Below are 19,966 nucleotides of genomic sequence, written 5' to 3'. Positions count from 1 at the left end.
ACCAACTAGAGAGTGGTCCTGAGTTATTATCTACCTCATTGATTAACCTGATTACTTTTATGGACTTGCATTAAATGTTATTCCCTTTATCCTGTAAATGTACGCTGGGTGGTGTGATTGTAATCATGTATAGTCTTTCCTTTGACTGGATTGTACGCAACAAAAAAGCTTTTCACTGTACTTGGTTCATGCAACGATAAACTAAACTAAACTAAAGGGTCGAGGTATACCTGACATTGGTGAATTCAGTGTTTCATGCCGTTGGGTTGGAGGTGACCCAAGCAGAATAAGAGGAGCTGTGGTTCCAGACTGCATATGGACCCCACGGTGGCAGTAGAGAAGGCTGAGGACAGACAAGTCAGTGTGGGAATAGGAAGGGGTAATTGTAGAGACCCGACATTGGAAGCTTCAGCTGGTCCTGTCGGACAGAGTGCAAGTGAAGAATGAGGGGTCATCCAGGCTATGCTTAGTCTCACCGATGTAGAGGAGGCCATATCAAGAGCACCAAATACAATGGATGAGGTTGGAGGATTGGGTCTCAGAATGGAGGAGAAGGAGAAAGTATAGGAACAGGTGTTACAGTTAAGCAATTCTGCCATTTTCTTTTAACTCCAGATATTTTGGATTATGACTTTAGCTCAGTATTCAAATGTTGAGAATTTATGTTTAATGGCCCTCAAAATAAGATCTGAATATGTAAAAGGAGTTGGCACAAACATTATGAAGTTATATGTCAGGTTGTAAATGTTGTGCTGGGAAATAATTTATTCCTTTTTGCATACTTGTTGAATACTGTTTTAATATTTACTAATATGAGCCTATACGCTGTCTGCGGGGCGCTCAGCATCGCCAAGGACTGCTTTGGATTACCCTCCTACCATTGCTACTTGTCCGTTGCCGAACCAGCAGGTCGAGGATAGCTTGTTTCCGGCGGCTGTCACTCTACTCAACAAATACCTCGGCGACTGCCAATCACCACCCTATGACACTTATTATTAACAAATCGTTTGCTATGTCGCTCTTCAAGGAGATGCTAAATGCATTTCATTGTCTCTGTACTGTACACTGACAATGACAATTAAATTGAATCTGAATCTGAATCTGAATCTATGCTAACAAAACAGCGCAAGTGTTAAACACACCTTACTGAAAGCAAAGGCCTTCTGCAGTATAAATGCAAAGTGTCCTAAACTGGGGGGGGTGGAAGATTGCAACCTTCACGTGGTCCGCCCTGTTTCGAAGAATGCAATCAACCCGGTGTGCACAATCACTAAGATGAAATAGAACAAGTTTTCCTCCAACTTTAGGCTATGCTCGTCATACACAAGATGAAGAAGAACAGTGTTTGGGAAGTTTAGCACAGTCTTGGATCATTGCGTACGTTCGTAATGATCTCCACCTCAAAGTATGTCTTTCTTCCTTGTGAGTGATTTATGCCCCCTCCATGGAATAATATTCCCTCAGTGGTCTCAATGGTCATACCAGGTGCAAATCTGCCTGAATGTGGGACAAATATTTTGTAGCATTTGGAACTTGCATATTAAGATGGTCGTTTGTGTTAGAAATGACCAGCTTTTGTGCAACTTTGCAACAAATGTGTGATTTTGATGCAGGCTTACTCCTCGTGATTTGATCCATAAGATATAATGGAAAATTGCTCACTTGTGCTGCACAGTGGCGCAGTGGCAGAGTTGCTGCCATACAGTGCCAGAGATCCGGGTTCGATCCTGACTACGGGTGCTGCCTGTAAGAAGTTGGAGCATTCTCCCTGTGACTGTGTAGGATTTCGCTGAGTGCTCACCGGACCATTCTTCCCACACCCCAAGGACATGCACGTTTGTAGGTTAATTGGCTTCTGTAAATTGTCCTTAGTATGTAAGCTTAAACTAGTGTACAGGTTGTGGGTGCGGTTTCAGTGGGCCAAAGGGTCTGTTTTCCACACTGTATCTCTAAACTAAACTAAACTTCTGACCTTCCTAAAGACTGGGACATGTTTATGTTATAAACATTGTAAAGTACTAAAGATTTTTGAACAACAATGGTTAATTTTAACCATCAAATTTAATTTCATTCGGAAGTAGAATTAGCCCAATTGATATCAACACAAGCGCATATGCAAAGAGAACTTCAAATATATATGGGAGATAAGATCTCCTTATCCCCAGCTGGTAAATACATTGCTGATGTTTTTTGTATTATTCAGTCAAAGTTCAGGATTCATACAAATTAGATGATCAAAACCTCATTTTACACATATTTTGCTGTTATTTGACACTCCCATCAGATCATTGATTTCCCTTCTATTGTTTCTATCCCTCCTATCATGAATATGTTTCTGTAGCCAACAGCCCTCACTCAAGAACTCACTCATATACAAACGCTAATGGTAAATGCTGTGAAGTCATTTGTGAAGGCCATCTCCGCTAAGTCAGCTGCAATTAAATTTGTGGTTCTAGTGCCAATGTGGCTCCTTTGTTGGAGTTACAGTGAATGAACTGGAGAATCTGCAGTATATTATGCATCCCCATTTATATTTGTAACATAATCATTATTCCATTTATCCCATTTCTACTCATGTAATGCACTTTGCGAACGAGTAAAATATGAAACAAGAGCTTTGGATGGACAATACTGAAGTTTTAATGAATAAAATATAATATAATTATATTGGTTTTGTAGTTGAATTCATAATGAATAATTCAAGAATAAAAATTCCAAGCACACTTTAATGCCTTAGTGCAAATGTAAGGATGCTTAGTATGATTTAACACCCTCTGTAGTTGGCTTCACCATTATAATTTCTTATTAAATAAATAATACTGGTAGTACAAAGGTTATTTTTGCTGTTTACAGCCTGTGTGAAATTTTATTTTTCTTAAGGAACATTATGTAATCCCCATGATTAGAATACACTGCATGGAAATAAGCATTTCCAGTTATTTTGACAATTGCAAATAACATAATGTGTATACTATTGCAGATATTTGTTCGTATAATGTAAAATATTTTTTATTGTTGCTTGGACTCAAGAGACAATCCACAATTTGTACTTTAGGAAGAAAATCTTACCCTTGTCAAATAATAATCTGTCATAATAAGACCATCTGTGGTGCTCATTATCATTTGTTAACTTGTCATCCACATCTATCCTGTTTTCAGTATTAATTGGCAAACTGCAAAATCCAAATTCAAAAGTTTTTTTGAATATCTTGGCGAATTAGGGCTACATTTTCTAGAATTGTTCCAATATCTATACCCCAAGCACAAACCAATTTTATAACAAATTTGTTAGTTTTGCATATTCTATCTATATATTAATAGAATGGTTTCGCATTCCCAATAAAGAGAGCTATGAGTTAACAATGTTATCTGTTGCCATCTATTAAATTCCTGAGAATTGGCAGTGTAATTAAAAAGTGTAATTACATTTCTATAATAAAAAATTACTGGAATCAATTGTCTTTGTAGTCAAGGCTACTTGACGTAAATCTACTCAGATCAAGATACAAGTGGGATAAAGGAACAAAAGCAGGTTAAGATCTAGTCTGTTACAAAAAATGATTTTTAAGGTTCCGGAGGCTTGAAACTTGGAAAAAATACAATTTCTACTCATGCTGGCATTCTTTTTACCTTTATTTTAACCGTTAATTATGGTTGATCCTCTGCATGCTCCTCTTTCTTGGAAAGAAATGTTGTGGCATTAATGCAACGTTGCTTGACACAAGTCATGAGTGAGATTATTTAAATAATCTACTTCTGTTGCCTCTTAGTCTATTCCTCCTTCAACTATGTATTGTATAAATTAAATTTGGCAGGATCATGTTGTCCTGATACCCTCAGCTTTGAATTGGTTACATGCAGATTCCCCAATCCCATGTTTACTTTATCAAGGTGGTGAGAATTGGAATTATGGTCTGAGTAGAGATAGGGTAGACACAAGATAGAGTAACTCAGCAGGACAGGCAGCATCTCTGGAGAGAAGGAATGGGTGACGTTTCGGGTCGGAGACCCTTCTTCAGACTGAGTAGAGTCTGTACTGTGGCAATAAGGAGATCTGGGTCTTGAAATATTTCTGAGTGTTTTGATACCAGCAAATGTGGGAATGGGACTTTGCCAGCTGTCAAAGTTGTAAGTAATATCAGTAATTTTAAAACTTCTCTGACAATCAGTGAACTTTAAAGCTTTTACGATTTTAATCTAAAAATGTACAGAAAATATTTATCTTCAGATATACATCCAAAAATGATTATAGATAACTTAGTCTCTAATCCTTTGCCCATGAACTCATTAAAATCATTGTGATCTTGGATCTTGCATAGTCTCCTGGTGATGATTCCCTTGTATAAAAGTGTTATTTGGTTGTAATGATGTTGGAGAATCCCTGGTTCCATTGTATTTCTGATGTAACTGGCAAGATTGCACCCCTGTGTAGAAAGGAACTGCAGATGCTGGTTTACATCAAAGACAGACACAAAATGCTGGAGTAACTCCGCAGGTCAGGCAACATCTCTGGAGAAATGGGTCTGAAGAAGGGTTTCCTCCCACACTCCAAATACTCCCACACTACAAAATGTCACCTGCCTGACCTGCAGAGTTACTCTAGCATTTTGTGTCTATATTACGAAAGCTCCCCTACTATATATAGTGATGTCAGTTATTCAACACTTCCACCATTTCTTTGTCCTTTGCATTACAGAAATGGCGACACTTCAACTGTACTTCACTGACTGACTTATCTTTCTTAATTAGTGGAGTGGCATGACTACATAACAAACTGAAAGAGTGGTTGCTGGATCAAAGATCTTTAGAAAACGATCGAGAGATGTCTGTTTAGGCTTCATCTAATTCCTTTGATATCATAGGATGGAAACTCTAAAGTTTTCACTCTTTAATGTTGTTAATTTTGATCTTTGAATTTTACTAATGTGGACTTCCGTAAAGGACCAGTGTCAGTGGCGCAGTGGTAGAGTTGTTGTCTTACAGTGCCAGCGACCCGGATTCGATCCCAATGACAGATGCTGTCTGTACAGAGTTTGTACATTCTCCCCGTGACCGTGGAGGTTTTCTCCGAGATCTTCGGTTTCCTCCCACACTCCAAAGACATGCAGGATTGTAGGTTAATTGGCTTGACATAAATGTAAAATTGTCCATAACGTGTGTAGGATAGTGTTAGTGTGTGGGGATCGCTGGTCAGCGGACCAAAGGGCCTGTTTCTGCGCTGTACCTCTAAACTAAACTATACTAATAGATTTTGTAGATCTTGTGGTAGAAACTTGTGGCATTGATGGAAACAGGAGATTGGTTAAGTGAGAGGAGCAGAGAGTAGGGATAATGAACAGTGTACATAAATTGGCAAGTTGTGAATGATAGCATTGCAGAAGTTGGTGATGTAACCATTCAGTGGATTTTAAAATTATTTACATGATGGGATAGAAAGCTGATGACACCAGAATAGACAACATTGTAAACAGTGCAGATGGATGCATTAAAATATAAAGGAATATTTAATAGATGAAAAGATTGGGTAAAATGGATTGCAGTGTGGGCAAATATGAATCTAGCCACTTTTTCTCTGGAGATTATGTTGTCTAGCAGAAATGTTGTGCACTGTCTCCAATGTTCAACCAAGCAGCTAAAATATTTTGTAAAGAAAACCAATGAAGTGTGGTGACGAGCAGGATTACTGTCAGTGCTAAACCCATTTCTTGACAGATTGTAAAACAGCTATCTTCAACTCCTGTGGATGTTAAAAGGCCAACCTTTATCGCCATTTACAGAATTCCTGTGCATGTATTCCTCCAGAATCAGGACAAGTTGATATCAAATTATGGAACAACTGCACATTTAATTTATAGAGTATCTTACCAGCCACGACTTTTTTAAATATGTGGAGAGCTTTTGCAAGTGGAATTTGCTTTCATGCTCAGTTTAAATGTCCACCACACCATTACAGGTATTCAACCTGCTTTTTATTTTCATCGTCTTAGGATATAAACTGTATATTTACATGTGGATAGGGATGTAATTTTGGAGTCTCATCAGTAGCTTTTTTAAAAAAAATCATAATTCTTGCAATACGTCGTAAATCATTTACAAAATTTCTTGCAAATTCATGCTGTAAATCTACTGTATCAGTACAGTTCTTGCTACCAGAGCTTTTTTGCAAACTGCCCCCAAATGTATCCACCTGCATCATTCAACATGATCCCTGATGACACCTCTTGTCAAATAGTTCATGAATGGCATTCTCCTCTTCTGCATGCTTTAAAAAAAATAGTTACAGTTTCTATTGGTGTCGAGATTGCATTTTTAGTTCAATGTGCAATGTTGAATATAAGCATCTAGTCCAACAGTTTTGTAGGTGGCCGCAAGATAATAAGTCTGCGGTATTTGCAGTTCAGTTTAGTCTTTTCTTTGATTTATGTTTCATAGAAACATAGAAATTAGGTGCAGGAGTAGGCCATTCAGCCCTTCGAGCCTGCACCGCCATTCAATAGGATCATGGCTGATCATCCAACTCAGTATCACGTACCTGCCTTCTCTCCATACCCCCTGATCCCTTTAGCCACAAGGGCCACATCTAACTCCATCTTAAATATAGCCAATGAACTGGCCTCAACTACCTTCTATGGCAGAGAATTCCTGAGATTCACCACTCTCTGTGTGAAAAATGTTTCTCTCATCTCGGTCCTACAAGATTTCCCCCTTATCCTTAAACTGTGACCCCTTGTTCTAGACTTCCCCAACATCGGGAACAATCTTCCTGCATCTAGCCTGTCCAACCCCTTAAGAATTTTGTAAGTTTCTATAAGATTCCCCCTCAATCTTCTAAATTCTAACGAGTACAAGCCGAGTTTATCCAGTCTTTCTTCATATGAAAGTCCTGACATCCCAGGAATCAGTCTGGTGAACCTTCTCTGTACTCCCTCTATGGCAAGGATGTCTTTCCTCAGATTAGGAGACCAAAATTGTACACAATATTCCAGGTGTGGTTTCACCAAGACCCTGTACCTCCTTGCCTCAAATCCTTTTGCTCCAAGCTCACCTTGTGCAGCATGCGTACTCCTAGCATCCTCCTGCACTAAGATAACACTGCCACCAAAGTGGATAACCTCACATTTATCCACATTATACTGCATCTGCCATGCATTTGCCACTCACCCGCCTATCAAGTCACCTTGCAGCCTCCTAGCACCCTCCTCACAGCTAACACTGCCCCCCAGCTTCGTGTCATCCGCAAACTTGGCGATGTTGCATTCGTCCAAATCATAAATATATATTGTAAATAGCTGGGGTCCCAGCACTGAGCCTTGCGGTACCCCACTAATCACTGCCTGCCATTCTGAAAAGGATCCGTTTACTCCTACTCTTTGCTTCCTGTCTGCCAGCCAGTTCTCTATCCACATCAATACTGAACCCCAAATACCATGTGCTTTAAGTTTGTAACCTCATCTCTTATGTGGGACCTTGTCGAAAGTCTTCTGAAAGTCCAGATATAACACACCCACTGGTTCTCCCTTATCCACTCTACTAGTTAAATCCTCGAAAAATTCTATAAGATTCGTCAGACATGATTTACCTTTCATAAATCCATGCTGACTTTGTCCAATGATTTCACCACTTTCCAAATGTGCTGCTATCCCATCTTTAATAACTGACTCTAGCAGTTTCCCCACTACCGTGTTAGACTAACTGGTTTGTAATTCCCCGTTTTCTCTCTCCCTCCCTTTTTAAAAAGTGGGGTTACATTAGCTACCCTCCAATCCTCAGGAACTACTCCAGAATCTAAAGAGTTTTGAAAAATTATCACTAATGCATCCACTATTTCTGGGGCTACTTCCTTAAGTACTCTGGGATGCAGCCTATCTGGCCCTGGGGATTTATCGGCTTTTAATCCATCCAATTTACCTAACACCACTTCAATGACTGGTGTACCATGACACCCAGGTCTCGTTGCATTTCACTCAGTTCCTCCAACACCACTTCCCGGCTAACCTGGATTTCACTCAGTTCCTCCATCTCATTTGACCCTCGGTCCCCTGCTATTTCCGGCAGATTATTTATGTCTTCCTTAGTGAAGACAGAACCAATAGTTTAAATTTATTTAACGTAATTCCATGGACGTTTGGTTTCTAAGCTCATTACCACCTGCATGTATACACACCGATGTCACACACTGATCAGCACATTCCTCAGACTAGTGGGATAGATCATTAATCTTAATGCTTGTTTTGACAGCCACCTGCAGAACTCTAAAAGCAAGATATAAGTTCTGCGTGGTTGATACCTATTGCCAGCATAATTTCTTTGACCAGAAAATGTTTCAAATTATATTATTTTCTAAGCTAGCTTTTGGAAGGCATTTTTTCCTCAGTTGTTAAAAACAGAAAATATTGGAAATTTCCATCAGTGTCTGTTTTATCTCAGATTTCCAGAATCTGGAGGGGTTTTTTTAATTCTCAGTTTTTATCGGTTTATCAAACCTCAAGCATAATGCAAGGATCAAGAAAAATAATTCAAGAAATATCGTAAGCAGGAAATTTCTACTTTATCTTTTAAAGGGCCAACAGATGCCAGAAAAGTGTTAAGGCGTTTGAGTTTGTAACGCAGTAATATACTCTTTCTGACTCCACAAAACAACTTTGCAACTACTGGAAATAGACATAAAATGCTGGTATAACTCAGTGGGTCAGGCAGCTTTCCTGGAGAACATGGATAGCCGATGTTTTGGGTTGTATCATGAAACTCTTTGTGAGAACTTAACAATGGAACTGATCTGCATTCTATTTACTGAATTCCATGAATGAGGCTCGAGACTCTGTATCACGGATGGCCAATGAGTTCCATGGCTGATTAGTGACTCAAGTTTAAATCATCCTCCTTGTTTAGGGAGTCACATGCTCATCCATTTGTTCCAACACTCTACGTTGAAGTAATCATCTCTTTGAAGTAGGCATTGGTTGGGATATGGTTTATTATAAATGGTAGTAAGTAATTTCATCATATTTATTTGGAGTCAAGAAACAAACAGCTAAAAGGTGGTAGTCAACATAATTATATTTCTTCCATCACTATAATTAAATTATATAGGCTTTGGCAGTAGAAACATAGAAATCAACAAAGAAAACAAAAAGTATGTCATTTAAAAAAAATGCTAGGAATTTATCGATTTAATACATTACATTTGAGAGGTCAGAGATTATGTTGACTATCATGTATACCAGAAGAAATAAATCAATTTAAATATATTGCACGTCATTGTATTGTAAATATTTTTGTTTTTATCTTCACTCAGCAAATACTGCAAACACAGCGGACTGCTGATACTGAAATCTAGATAAAATAAGCAGATTGCTGGAGGAACTCAGCAGGCAGGCAAATCTGTGGAAGCAAAGAGATGGTCCACGTTTCAGGTCTAGACCCTTGCATCAGGACTGAAGTAGGGGTATCTACCCAAAATGGTGGTCATTCCTTATCCTCCACGGACGCTGCTTGACCCACTAAGTTCCTCCAGAAGCTTGTTTTCTGCTGCAATAAATTTAATGTCTTTGTTTCTGTTTTTTTTTTTTCTTGTCACAGCTGTTCCTTTCCCATTGAGTCATCGACTGACCACGAAGGAAGTGTTTGATTGTGAAGGCAAGCCACGGGTTGATCTTCTGAAGGCTCATCTCACCAAGGAGGGAAGGGTAGAAGAAAATGTAGCACTTCGAATTATTACTGACGGAGCTTCCATCCTTCGCCAGGAAAAGACAATGTTGGACATAGAAGCTCCTGTGACAGGTAGAATTCCAATGAATTATCATTTTGAGATGAATATCAGATTTTTACCAATTAAAAATGCTTATTGTAATTGCAAATATTTTGAGAATTGAACTATGATTATACGTTGCCAACTGTGGCACTCACAAGATATCAGCAGAGGAACTGAATATTTCCTCATGTTTTGCTACAGGAGATTGGAGCCTTGGGGTGGTTGGGGCCTTGGTTGGCTGGAGATCAGTTGCGGTGACAGACAGTGAGTCGGGTCCTGGGTCATCCGGTATAGTGACCAGCGGCAGTTTCGAGGAACTTCCAAGCATTTGTGTTCTCACAAATGGTAACAATACTGAAAAAGGTTGAGACCACTATTGTTCAAGTAGAAGGGTGAGGAGTCTTATTTCATTGACGTGTGTGTTCAGGTAACATACAAATATTTCAAGTTTCAATGCAAGAGTTCACAACAAAGTCAGAATTGCTCAATTTTAGAATCCGAGCGATATGGTATGAATTCTGATATGAAAATATGGCCTGATGCTGGTGCTAAAGTTGCTTCACTGATACATTGCACATTCGCCTTATACCAAGTTATTAGAAAATGTTGTACTTGCATTTCATTCATTTATTTTACATCATTCTCAAACCAGACTTAATGCCACTAATATGATTTATGGGAATGTAAAAAATAGCTTGCCAAAAAAATATGCAACTCTGGGTTGCTCACAGAGTTTTGAACAATAATATAGTGAACAGGTTATTTTCTTTCTTTGGTTTGTTGGAACTAAATATTGTCTACACATCCTGAGGAAATGCCCTCATTCAATTCTTTTGCTGCTCTTTTCTTCAGTCTGGTTGTCATCCTTTTGGTCTCTTGGCCAGCTTCCATAGTTCCTATAACAACTGCAGGATTAATCACCTGAACTTTGCCTCTTCATATTTACCATATAATTTAATTGTGAAAAAATAACATTGTGTTGTCTGGTTTTCCCAGTTGAACACACAAGTGAAAATGTATTTTATTTTGTTCACTGTGAGGGAGCTGTGTCTTAGACGAATTGACAACCAAGAAAGGTTAGTAAAGGACAGCTCTTGTTCAAAAAATAGCAGAAATCATATGCATTTGTGAAAATTGCATGTTTCAACACTTCTTCTGATAAAGGTATGGCTGCAGTGTGGGAACAGCTCCAACCATAACATCCACCTTTCTTTATAAAGCAACAACATAATTTTGTTTATTAAAATGATGCATCAGGTTTTATGTAATTTAGTTTTTGAAGACAATTTTCTGATATGTTTATAACTTAGTTGAGGGTAGTTTAGCATGGAAACGGGCCATTCGGCCCACCGAGTCCACGGTGATCATTGATTACATGTTCATACTAGTTCCATGTTATCCCACATTCACTAACCTCCACTCCCTGCAAACAGGGGGCAATTTGCAAAGGCCAATTATGTTGGGGATTCATGTTTGAATTTAGACTGCTTGAATTTTGCTTGCATTGCTCTGTCTTCAGTAACAGGAGGCTTTAGAAGGGTGATTTCCTGTAGGGAACTGGTGAACTACCCTGTAATTATGAAAGGCAATTGATCACTGACTAAATGTGATGTGTACATATGAATGGTCTCAGGTGGAGCCAGTTGTGCTGCCTACAAGCCCAAAAGCAACTGGAAATAACTATGGATATGGTGACCTAGAAAATGAGACCAAAACTACAGACTCAACTTCTGTTCCATAACGGTTAGCCAGTTTTTCACGTTTAGATTAATTTTCGATCTGAGTGCAGATAGTTTCTCAACAGAATACAATATGAACTGGAAAATGGCACAAGGCAAATAATTTTAGCAGATTACATCCTTCCTACTAGCTGGGTCATCACCACCTCCACCTGTGTTAAATTATCTTTACTTACCATCCATCAATATTAGCAAAGAATTGATGCAAACCTTCTAATGCTGAATTGAAATAAATAATGATTACAGTTTGCGCTGATTGTGTTTCTCAGGCTGAGTAATAATTTAGAGTAAAATATACAAATTATATGATACGTAATGGATGAATGGCACAGGCCTCCAATCTTGCAAGGAATAACCCTTCCCAGAGCTTCATTTCCTGTGGTCTGCAGCATGCAGAGTTTATATTTAGTCAAATGGTTTTCCTGGATGGTCCGTCATTAGGTGAACACATTATCCCACTGTTCATTGCATATTTGGCCTTTAACAAAGCCAGCATGTATCAAGGTTAACCTGCCATCTGCCATTATGTTTACTCTGACTCTGAAGAATTTATTATAGAAGTACAGTGAAAGGATCATACGTGTTCAGGTGTGTGTGAACTGTCAATTTCATTATGAGTTCTAATCAAGGCAGGCAAATTCTCCGGCAATGAGAATTGCTTGTGGATTTTTATTCCTCAGAATGTATCAATTAGAGATTTTTTTAAATTAAAATCTAAAATAGTTATTTTTTAATCATGCATTTTTTTAATATGCCCCTCAAACTCTGTTGATTCCTTCATTGTTTCTCGCTGTTTTACTTCCTGTGTGTAATTTTACTGAATGACACTTAATTTTTGATCTGTAGTTTAGATACTTCAAGTTGCAATGAAATTCATTGATTGGTTAGACATGCTGCTATTTGTCAAATTGAAGACGATCTCCTAGTATGAGTTGCCAGTCAAAAGTCACTAAGTGGTGAAGAGCATAATGAACAATTCTGTTGCCACAAAGCACAAAATTAAGTCCACTATCTTGAACAAAGCCAATGTGATAGTATCCGCAAGGGCACTGGGTGCTGGAGTAACTTAGCGATCAGGCAGCATCTCTGGAGAACATGGGTAGGTGATATTTTGGGTCAGTACCCTTCTTCACTCTAGATCTTCTTGACTGGGACTTCCTGGATAGCATCTGATCTTCTTTCTGTCCTGCTGTCAAAAGTCCAAGTGGGGAACCTGCAATTGTCCTGGTCAGTAAATTTTTACCAAGTCTGAACCTCGTGTCCTGACCTTTCCCTCATTTCTGTCAATCAGCACATTATTTTTCTTTCCTGTGAAATCAGTTTTCGTATCTGATATTTAAACTACTTAACATTTTGGATATAGATCCGTACCACTCTTACTTTTTGCATTGGCCTGTAATTCAGATGCTTCAGGAGTATGTGAAATATCCTAAAACATCAAGATTGGTTAGTTACATGTTATTTTGACTTTTAAAATTGAATTACATGGATTTTAGAATGAAAACTGAAAGCTCAAAAACAAAATAATTTGTACCAAGCTTGCATCAAGAGCTCAGTTTTTTAATTATTTTTCAGCACATTTAAGCCATTGAACTCTTTATTTCAGAAACAACAAATAGTGCACCAATTCAAATATATTCCTCAGAGCTCACAGAACAGAATTGGAATAACAGTTAGATTTAAGATTTATTTGTGAATCCCTGGCTCCTCATTATAATACAGTATATTGTCTTGTTATATTTAGTTATTCACACGTGAAAAAATGCACTGTTGATGATGTACAGTAATGTATTTGTGTGCCAAATCAAGTATCATCCATGTGCCAGTGAAGAATTTAACATGGCAAGCACTGTGTATAACCTCAGTCCATGTCTGCAGTGTGCAGGATGCCACCTTGGATAATTATTCTGTGGTATTGCAAGATATGTGACATAAACGAGAGCTTGGTGCATTGGTAATGCAAATTGGGAGAGCAACATCTGTTTGCAAAATTAATTTCCGACTGACTGTAACATATGTCATGCAAGCTGTGATAGGTTTTCTCAGGAAGACCAGATGCAAGCTTATCATTGCTAAAGGAACTGCTTATCAAATGGTATATTGACATTTTTATATTCATCTGAATATGATATCTCAAAGGACAGGAGTATTCTTCCACAGCTTGGATTCACCTGTGACTGGTTTCCGAGACAACCACATTTTCTTCAAACCAGATGTCCGTCAGAGAATGTTGCCAACTGGCCCACTCCAGGCCGCTGGAGTACTTGTTGAGGGAAGTACTGAGGCCCTGTGCAGCCAATAAGAAGGCTATGTGGAGGGAGGACCACAGTGAAGGGCCCGGCTACTGGACATTGAGGGTCCGGATCCAATGGGAACATCCCTGAAACAGGGAAAGGGATATTACCCCATGGAAATTGGGAAGTGAGGGGGGGGGGGGGGGGGGGGGAAGCAACATTGAAGGTATAGATATGCTCAGAATGTATTATGAATTTTATGAACCTTCGACCATCACCCTCTGCTTCCTTCCATGAAGCTAATTTTCTATCCAGTCAGCTATCCATGTGATCTAACCTTCCAGAGCAGCCTACCATCTGAGATCTTGTCTGAAGCCTTGCTGAAATCCATTTATACAACGTCTATAACTGCCCTCGTCAAACTTTTCAGTCACCCCTCATTAAGCTTTTTGGCCAGTTGCAAAGAATTTTCACCCATTCACGATAGGATAACCCTCTCATCCCAGGAATCTATTTTGCATTGCCTCCAACCCCAGCATATACTTTCTTCAATAAGCCAATTGAAACTATACTCATTATAGAAACATAGAAACATAGAAATTAGGTGCAGGAGTAGGCCATTCGGCCCTTCGAGCCTGCACCGCCATTCAATATGATCATGGCTGATCATCCAACTCAGTATCCTGTACCTCATTATACCCTGTATAATTGTGACAAAACCTCCCTATTTCTAAAGTATTTGTGAAATAGTAGTGAATAGCAGGGCAGCCATGAGAATCAAGAGGCATGACTCCTGTTTTGATTCACTGTGTACTTTTGTGTGTCCTTTCTGTTAATTCTTGTAATGAAGGCCAATATTTCATTAGCCTTCCTAACCACATGATTCATGCACAAGAACATCCAGACCCCTCTGCATTTCCTTCATTTCTATTTTCTATCTTCATTTATACAATATCCTGCCTTTTGATTCCTCCTTCCGAAGTGCATGACCTCATTTGCCATTTGCCAAATTTTCATTTGGCAAACTCCATTTGCCAAATTTCCTCCCACTCAATCTATCTATATCTTGCTGCAGAGTCCAAATGTTCTCATTGAAACATGCCCTCCCACACATTTTAATGTCATTGTCAAACTTGGACATCCTACACTTTGTTCTCTCCTTCAGATCATTAATAGCAATAGTAAATAACTCAGGGCCAAGAACTGGCTATCAACTTCAAGCCTAATAAAGATCCAGTTATTCTGACACTGTCTTCTACAGAGGAACAGTCAAATCCTGGCATTTACCGATCAGTTGCATATGAGGAGACTAGGCTGGCATGATATTTGTATCTATGTTTTTGATTAGTTTACTTGCTCACCAACAATGTGAAAACAAAAACTCAGAATGCTAGAAATACTGAGCATGTTAGGCGGGATCTGTGGAGAGGAAGCAGATCCAAAATATTTACTCTTCTTCTGTCTCGACTAAAATTGTGTGAACTTGAGAATAAGTAGTATTATAACAGGCAAAACATGATTTTAGAGCTATAACCCGACACAATTAAGCTGAATTTCAAAATACCAACGTAAAACTTGAAGGGAAAATATCCTTATCACATGATTTACTTTCATGTGTAGACTGCCACTGGATTCTGCAATTGAAGCTTACAGCAGGCGTGACCAGATAGCACGGATAAACTATTTGTGATGGTTGGTATCTTGACAATGTTTTCTCCTGGGGTGGAATTTTTAGTTTTACATGGACCACAGGTAGTGTAACGCATCTTCTGGAAATTCTAGGCCAGTGCCTTCATGCAGCATTTAATATTCCATAAAAGGAAGTGCACATGCATTAAAACTGTGCCAGTTCTAGTATTATGATGAGAGCAAACAGAACATGAATGATGAATCAAATCCAGTTGACCTAGTTATCAATCCAACTTTAAAGTAACCCAACCCTCGGGCTGAAAGACTTGTGCAAATTAAATTGAACACATGCACATCTGAATGAATCAAAATGCAAACATTAAAACTTAAAATACCAGACAAGTGTAACATTGTAGGTAAGCATGGATGACAGATTCCTTTAACAAACAAAAAGCACCTCAAAACACTTTAAAATCAACGAAGTACTGCTGAAGTGTAGAAACTGTTGTAATTTAGAAACATAGATATGTGAAGCAGAATTATCTATATTATACTGAAACTCTTCCTTTTGTTCTCAACATTCTAAATTTCCGTGTGTATGTAGGGTTGTGTTGGCCTTCTTTTAATCTCCTTAATTTGTATCTTCTTCCAAACCGCTTGGCCACAGTCTTCCCATTTTCACGCATGCTACTTGCCCCAGCGGTTTGGAAGAAGATACATTTATTCCGTCGACGGGTTAAACATCTTCCCATTCGCATTCCAACCTATTTTTCCAAAGATTTTTATGTTTTAATCGTTTATTTCAAAAAATTAACTGCTTTTCAGCGGGAGACTCTTGGAGCACTTTCCATTGATGATGCCACTGTGCCATCTCACAGACGTCCAATCACAATGGATCTCATTTACAAATGACATCACAATGGGACAGGGGTGGGAGATTGCAACCTTCATGATTTCCATGAATGCAATCAACCTGGTGTGCACAAACAATTAAGATCAAATATAACGTTGTCCTCCCCCTCCTTTTCTCTCCCCCTCCCTCTCCCCCCTCCATCTCTAACCCCTCCTTCTCTATCCCCTCCCTCTCTATCCCCCCCTCTCTATCCCTTCCCTCTCTATCCCCTCCCTCTCTGCCCCCTCCCTCTCTGTCAACTCACTATCTGCTCCCTCCCTCTCTCCCCCCTCTCTGCCCCCTCTCTCTCTCTTTCCCCTCCCCCTCTCGCCTCTCCCTCTCTTCCCACTCCCTCTTTCCCCCCCCCCTCTCTGCCCCCCCCCCCCCCCCCCCCCTCTCTGCCCTCTCCCTCTCTAGGGAGTGGTGAGTATTGGGACCTATGGGTGAGTGGTGAAGTATTGTGTTCGGGGACCAGCCCTCCCCTGTGATGTCGCGTGCCCCACCTACCCCCAACCCACCTCTACTCCCTCTTTTTCTCTACCCCATCACCCTCCTCTACCCCATCTCCCTCCATCTCTAACCCCATCACCCTCTCCCTCTCTACCCCCTCCCTCCCTCTCCCTCTCTAACCGCACCTGTGCAGTTGGGGGCTATGTGTGAGTGAATAGTGTGGGGGATGGGAGAAAAGGAACAAATTAATAATGTTAATATAATATCAAGGGAGGGGGTTAGTGTGTGTGTATGGGGGGGGGTGGTTAGTGTGTGTGTGTGACACGGCAGGCCGCCTCCCCCCTCCCCTCCCGCAACCGCGCGTTGAGGGGACAGGACCCAACAGGTCCCACTTGGTCTAGTAGACAATAAAAGTCTAAGATGTAATTACATTTGGTGTTTGTTAGTAATTTTTAACATATATGAAGCCGAAGGAAGACTGCATCTTTTAAAATGTACTCCTGATGTCTCTCGCGTATTAAGGCAAGAACCCAGGTCAGCACATGCTAAAGTGGTGTTCACATTTTTCTTCTCATATTAATCTGATAGAACATACAGCAGAACAGTACAGCACAGGAATGGGGCCCTTTTGCCCACAATGTTTGTGACGTACATTATGCCAAATTAAACTGAGCTCACCTGCCTGTACATGATCTGTATCCCTCTATTCCCTGCACTTCCATGCTTTATTATAGACGTACAACATGGAAGAGTTGCCGGATAAAGGGGGCTGACAAAGATACAAAGTATCCCACACCAAGCCCTCCTATGTTCTACCCCCTTCCCCACCCTTCTGGTGGTTGCCCCATGCCAGGTCCACCTTCGTTCTCCTCCCATTCCCCCTCCCCTATCACGGCATCCCCCTACACTGATCTCTGATGAACTCTGATGGGAAGTAACTAGAACTCCCCTACCTGAGTCCAATGTATAACATTTACATGCACGACACTGCAAATTTAAGTCAATGTTTATTATAACATGAAAAAATTAAACATTACGCACATCCAAAATTACAACAGAAACACATAGTATACATTACATGGTTAAACGCAAATGAGTATTTTACAATACTTTTGAATGAATCTACACCTTTTGCTAAATTCGCTACTACACTCCAAAACTGAGTTCCCATTGCACTTAAGGCAAAGTTCTCACAGCATTCCTGGTCTTAGCCTCCACAGAAGTCATATAGAGTCAAACAGCATGGAAACAGGCCCTTTGGCCCAACTTGCTCATGTCGACCAAGATGCCCCATCTACATTAGTCCCACCTGTTCATGTTTGACCCATATTCCACTCAACCTTTTCTGTCGTTGTACCTGTCCAAACCTATATGATAATGCTGTAAACCTTGTGGTATTATGCAATAATAGAGTAAGGCTGAGCAGAGGGGCACTAGGACCCTGCCAGAAGCCAGGCTCCAGTAACCGGGTGTGTCTGGAAAACCCAGGGTGTCGGCAGTTGGAGAGAGAGGCCTGGGCTTACACGAGGCTGTTGCAGTGGCTGCTGTTATTGTACAGATTAAAGGTATACTCTGTTTACGTCGTGGTACGAGCCTTATTACAAGCATAACACGACATGGTGCCAGAACTGGGAGACTTGTAAGCAAGAAAATAAATTAAGAAGAAGAGGACGGTGTATCGTTTTGGCGGGAAATAGGAGACGAGCTGGCAGATATGGCGCAACCCACACCAACTGCTACGTTCACAATACAACCTCCAGAGCCATTCGATTTTACCAAGCCTCAAGAATGGGAGCGTTGGATCAGGAGATTCGACCGCTTCAGGCTTGCAAGCAATTTAAACGCGACGTCGGCAGAAAACCAGGTGAACACGCTAGTGTATTGCATGGGCGATGAAGCAGAAGATGTGCTAAAGGGGCTAACGCTAACTGCAGATGAGAGGAGGGTGTACACGGATGTCAAGGCAGGCTTTGATGCATTTTTTGTGCCTAAAAAGAATGTTATCTATGAAAGAGCCAAGTTCAATCAGCGTGTGCAACTGCCAGGAGAAATGGTGGATTCCTTCATCACTGCTCTATACGGATTAGCCGAACACTGCAACTATGGACAGTTACAGAACGAGCTGATCCGCGACAGGTTAGTGGTTGGGCTGAGAAACGTCTCATTGTCCGAAAAGCTACAGCTAGACAGAGACCTAACCCTTGAAACTGCTATAACAAAGACAAGGCAGTCTGAAGAAGTTAGACGACAGCGGTCTGACTTAAGAGGAGAAAATAGCGGTGCTAGCAAGTGCTCAAATGTTGATGCTGTGCATGCTAAAAGCTACAGAAAACCCAAATTTCCCTCAAAGCCTCAGCCACAAGCACAAACACCAGGCAAAAATAAATTTAATACACAGCCACAGCCAGGTTCAAAGGCCTGCTATAGATGTGGAAAAATGCCCTCGCATGGAAAATTGGAATGCCCTGCTAAAGATGCTGTGTGTCACAACTGTGGCAAAAAGGGACATTATGGCAAAGTGTGCAGAAACAGTGCAAAATCTCTCAATGCTGTCACTACAGAGGAAGAAGAGAGCTTTTTCCTGGGATCCGTGGATGCTGGAAAAGACCCATGGACGGTGCAGCTACAAGTGAGACAACAAAAAGTGTGCTTTAAAATAGATACTGGTGCTGATGTGACCGCCATGCCAGCGGAGGTGTACCATGACATTACAGGGGGGCATGATGTGAAGTGCCTGGCAGTGTCGACACGCCCATTGTTTGGGCCAGGGGGCAATGCACTCTCTGTCCTGGGCGTAGCCAGAGAAACACTGCGCAGAGGCAACAAGACAGCCATAGAGGACATTTATGTAGTCAAAGACCTCCACACTGCACTGTTGGGAAGACCTGCCATAGAAAGGCTTCAGCTTGTGTGCAGGGTTGACGGCATCACCTTGGAATCTGTGAGACAACAATATCCGAAGCTGTGTAGCGGCTTGGGTCTTGTTCGGAGGCCATACTCAATTAAATTGAAGCCAGAGGCTGTGCCCTTCTCTCTCCACACGCCACGCAGAGTCCCTCTGCCGCTTATGGGAAAAGTGAAGGAGGAGATAGACCGTATGGAGAAGATGGGCGTAATCACCAAGATTGAGGAGCCGACTGATTGGTGTGCCGGGATGGTGGTGGTGCCGAAAAAAACAGGTGATGTTCGCATTTGTGTGGACTTCACAATGATGAATGGATCAGTATGCAGAGAAAAGTTTATCCTACCTTCTGTAGAGCACACTCTGGGC

General features: G+C 40.6%; 1 protein-coding gene across 3 annotated transcripts in view; it reads left to right on the top strand.

Annotated features, from left to right (window-relative positions):
• LOC129701716 (protein phosphatase 3 catalytic subunit alpha-like) overlaps positions 1-19,966 on the top strand; it is a 356,043-nt gene that overhangs the window by 167,066 nt on the left and 169,011 nt on the right. For all 3 annotated transcript variants that reach the window (XM_055643088.1, XM_055643087.1, XM_055643089.1), the window contains one exon: positions 9,580-9,780. In XM_055643088.1, the coding sequence (XP_055499063.1) occupies positions 9,580-9,780 (201 nt within the window). The remainder of the gene's footprint in view (positions 1-9,579; positions 9,781-19,966) is intronic.

The sequence above is a fragment of the Leucoraja erinacea genome, chromosome 11 (assembly GCF_028641065.1).
Source record: "Leucoraja erinacea ecotype New England chromosome 11, Leri_hhj_1, whole genome shotgun sequence".
NCBI lineage: Eukaryota > Metazoa > Chordata > Chondrichthyes > Rajiformes > Rajidae > Leucoraja > Leucoraja erinaceus.
This window is presented reverse-complemented; position numbering and strand designations above follow the sequence as displayed.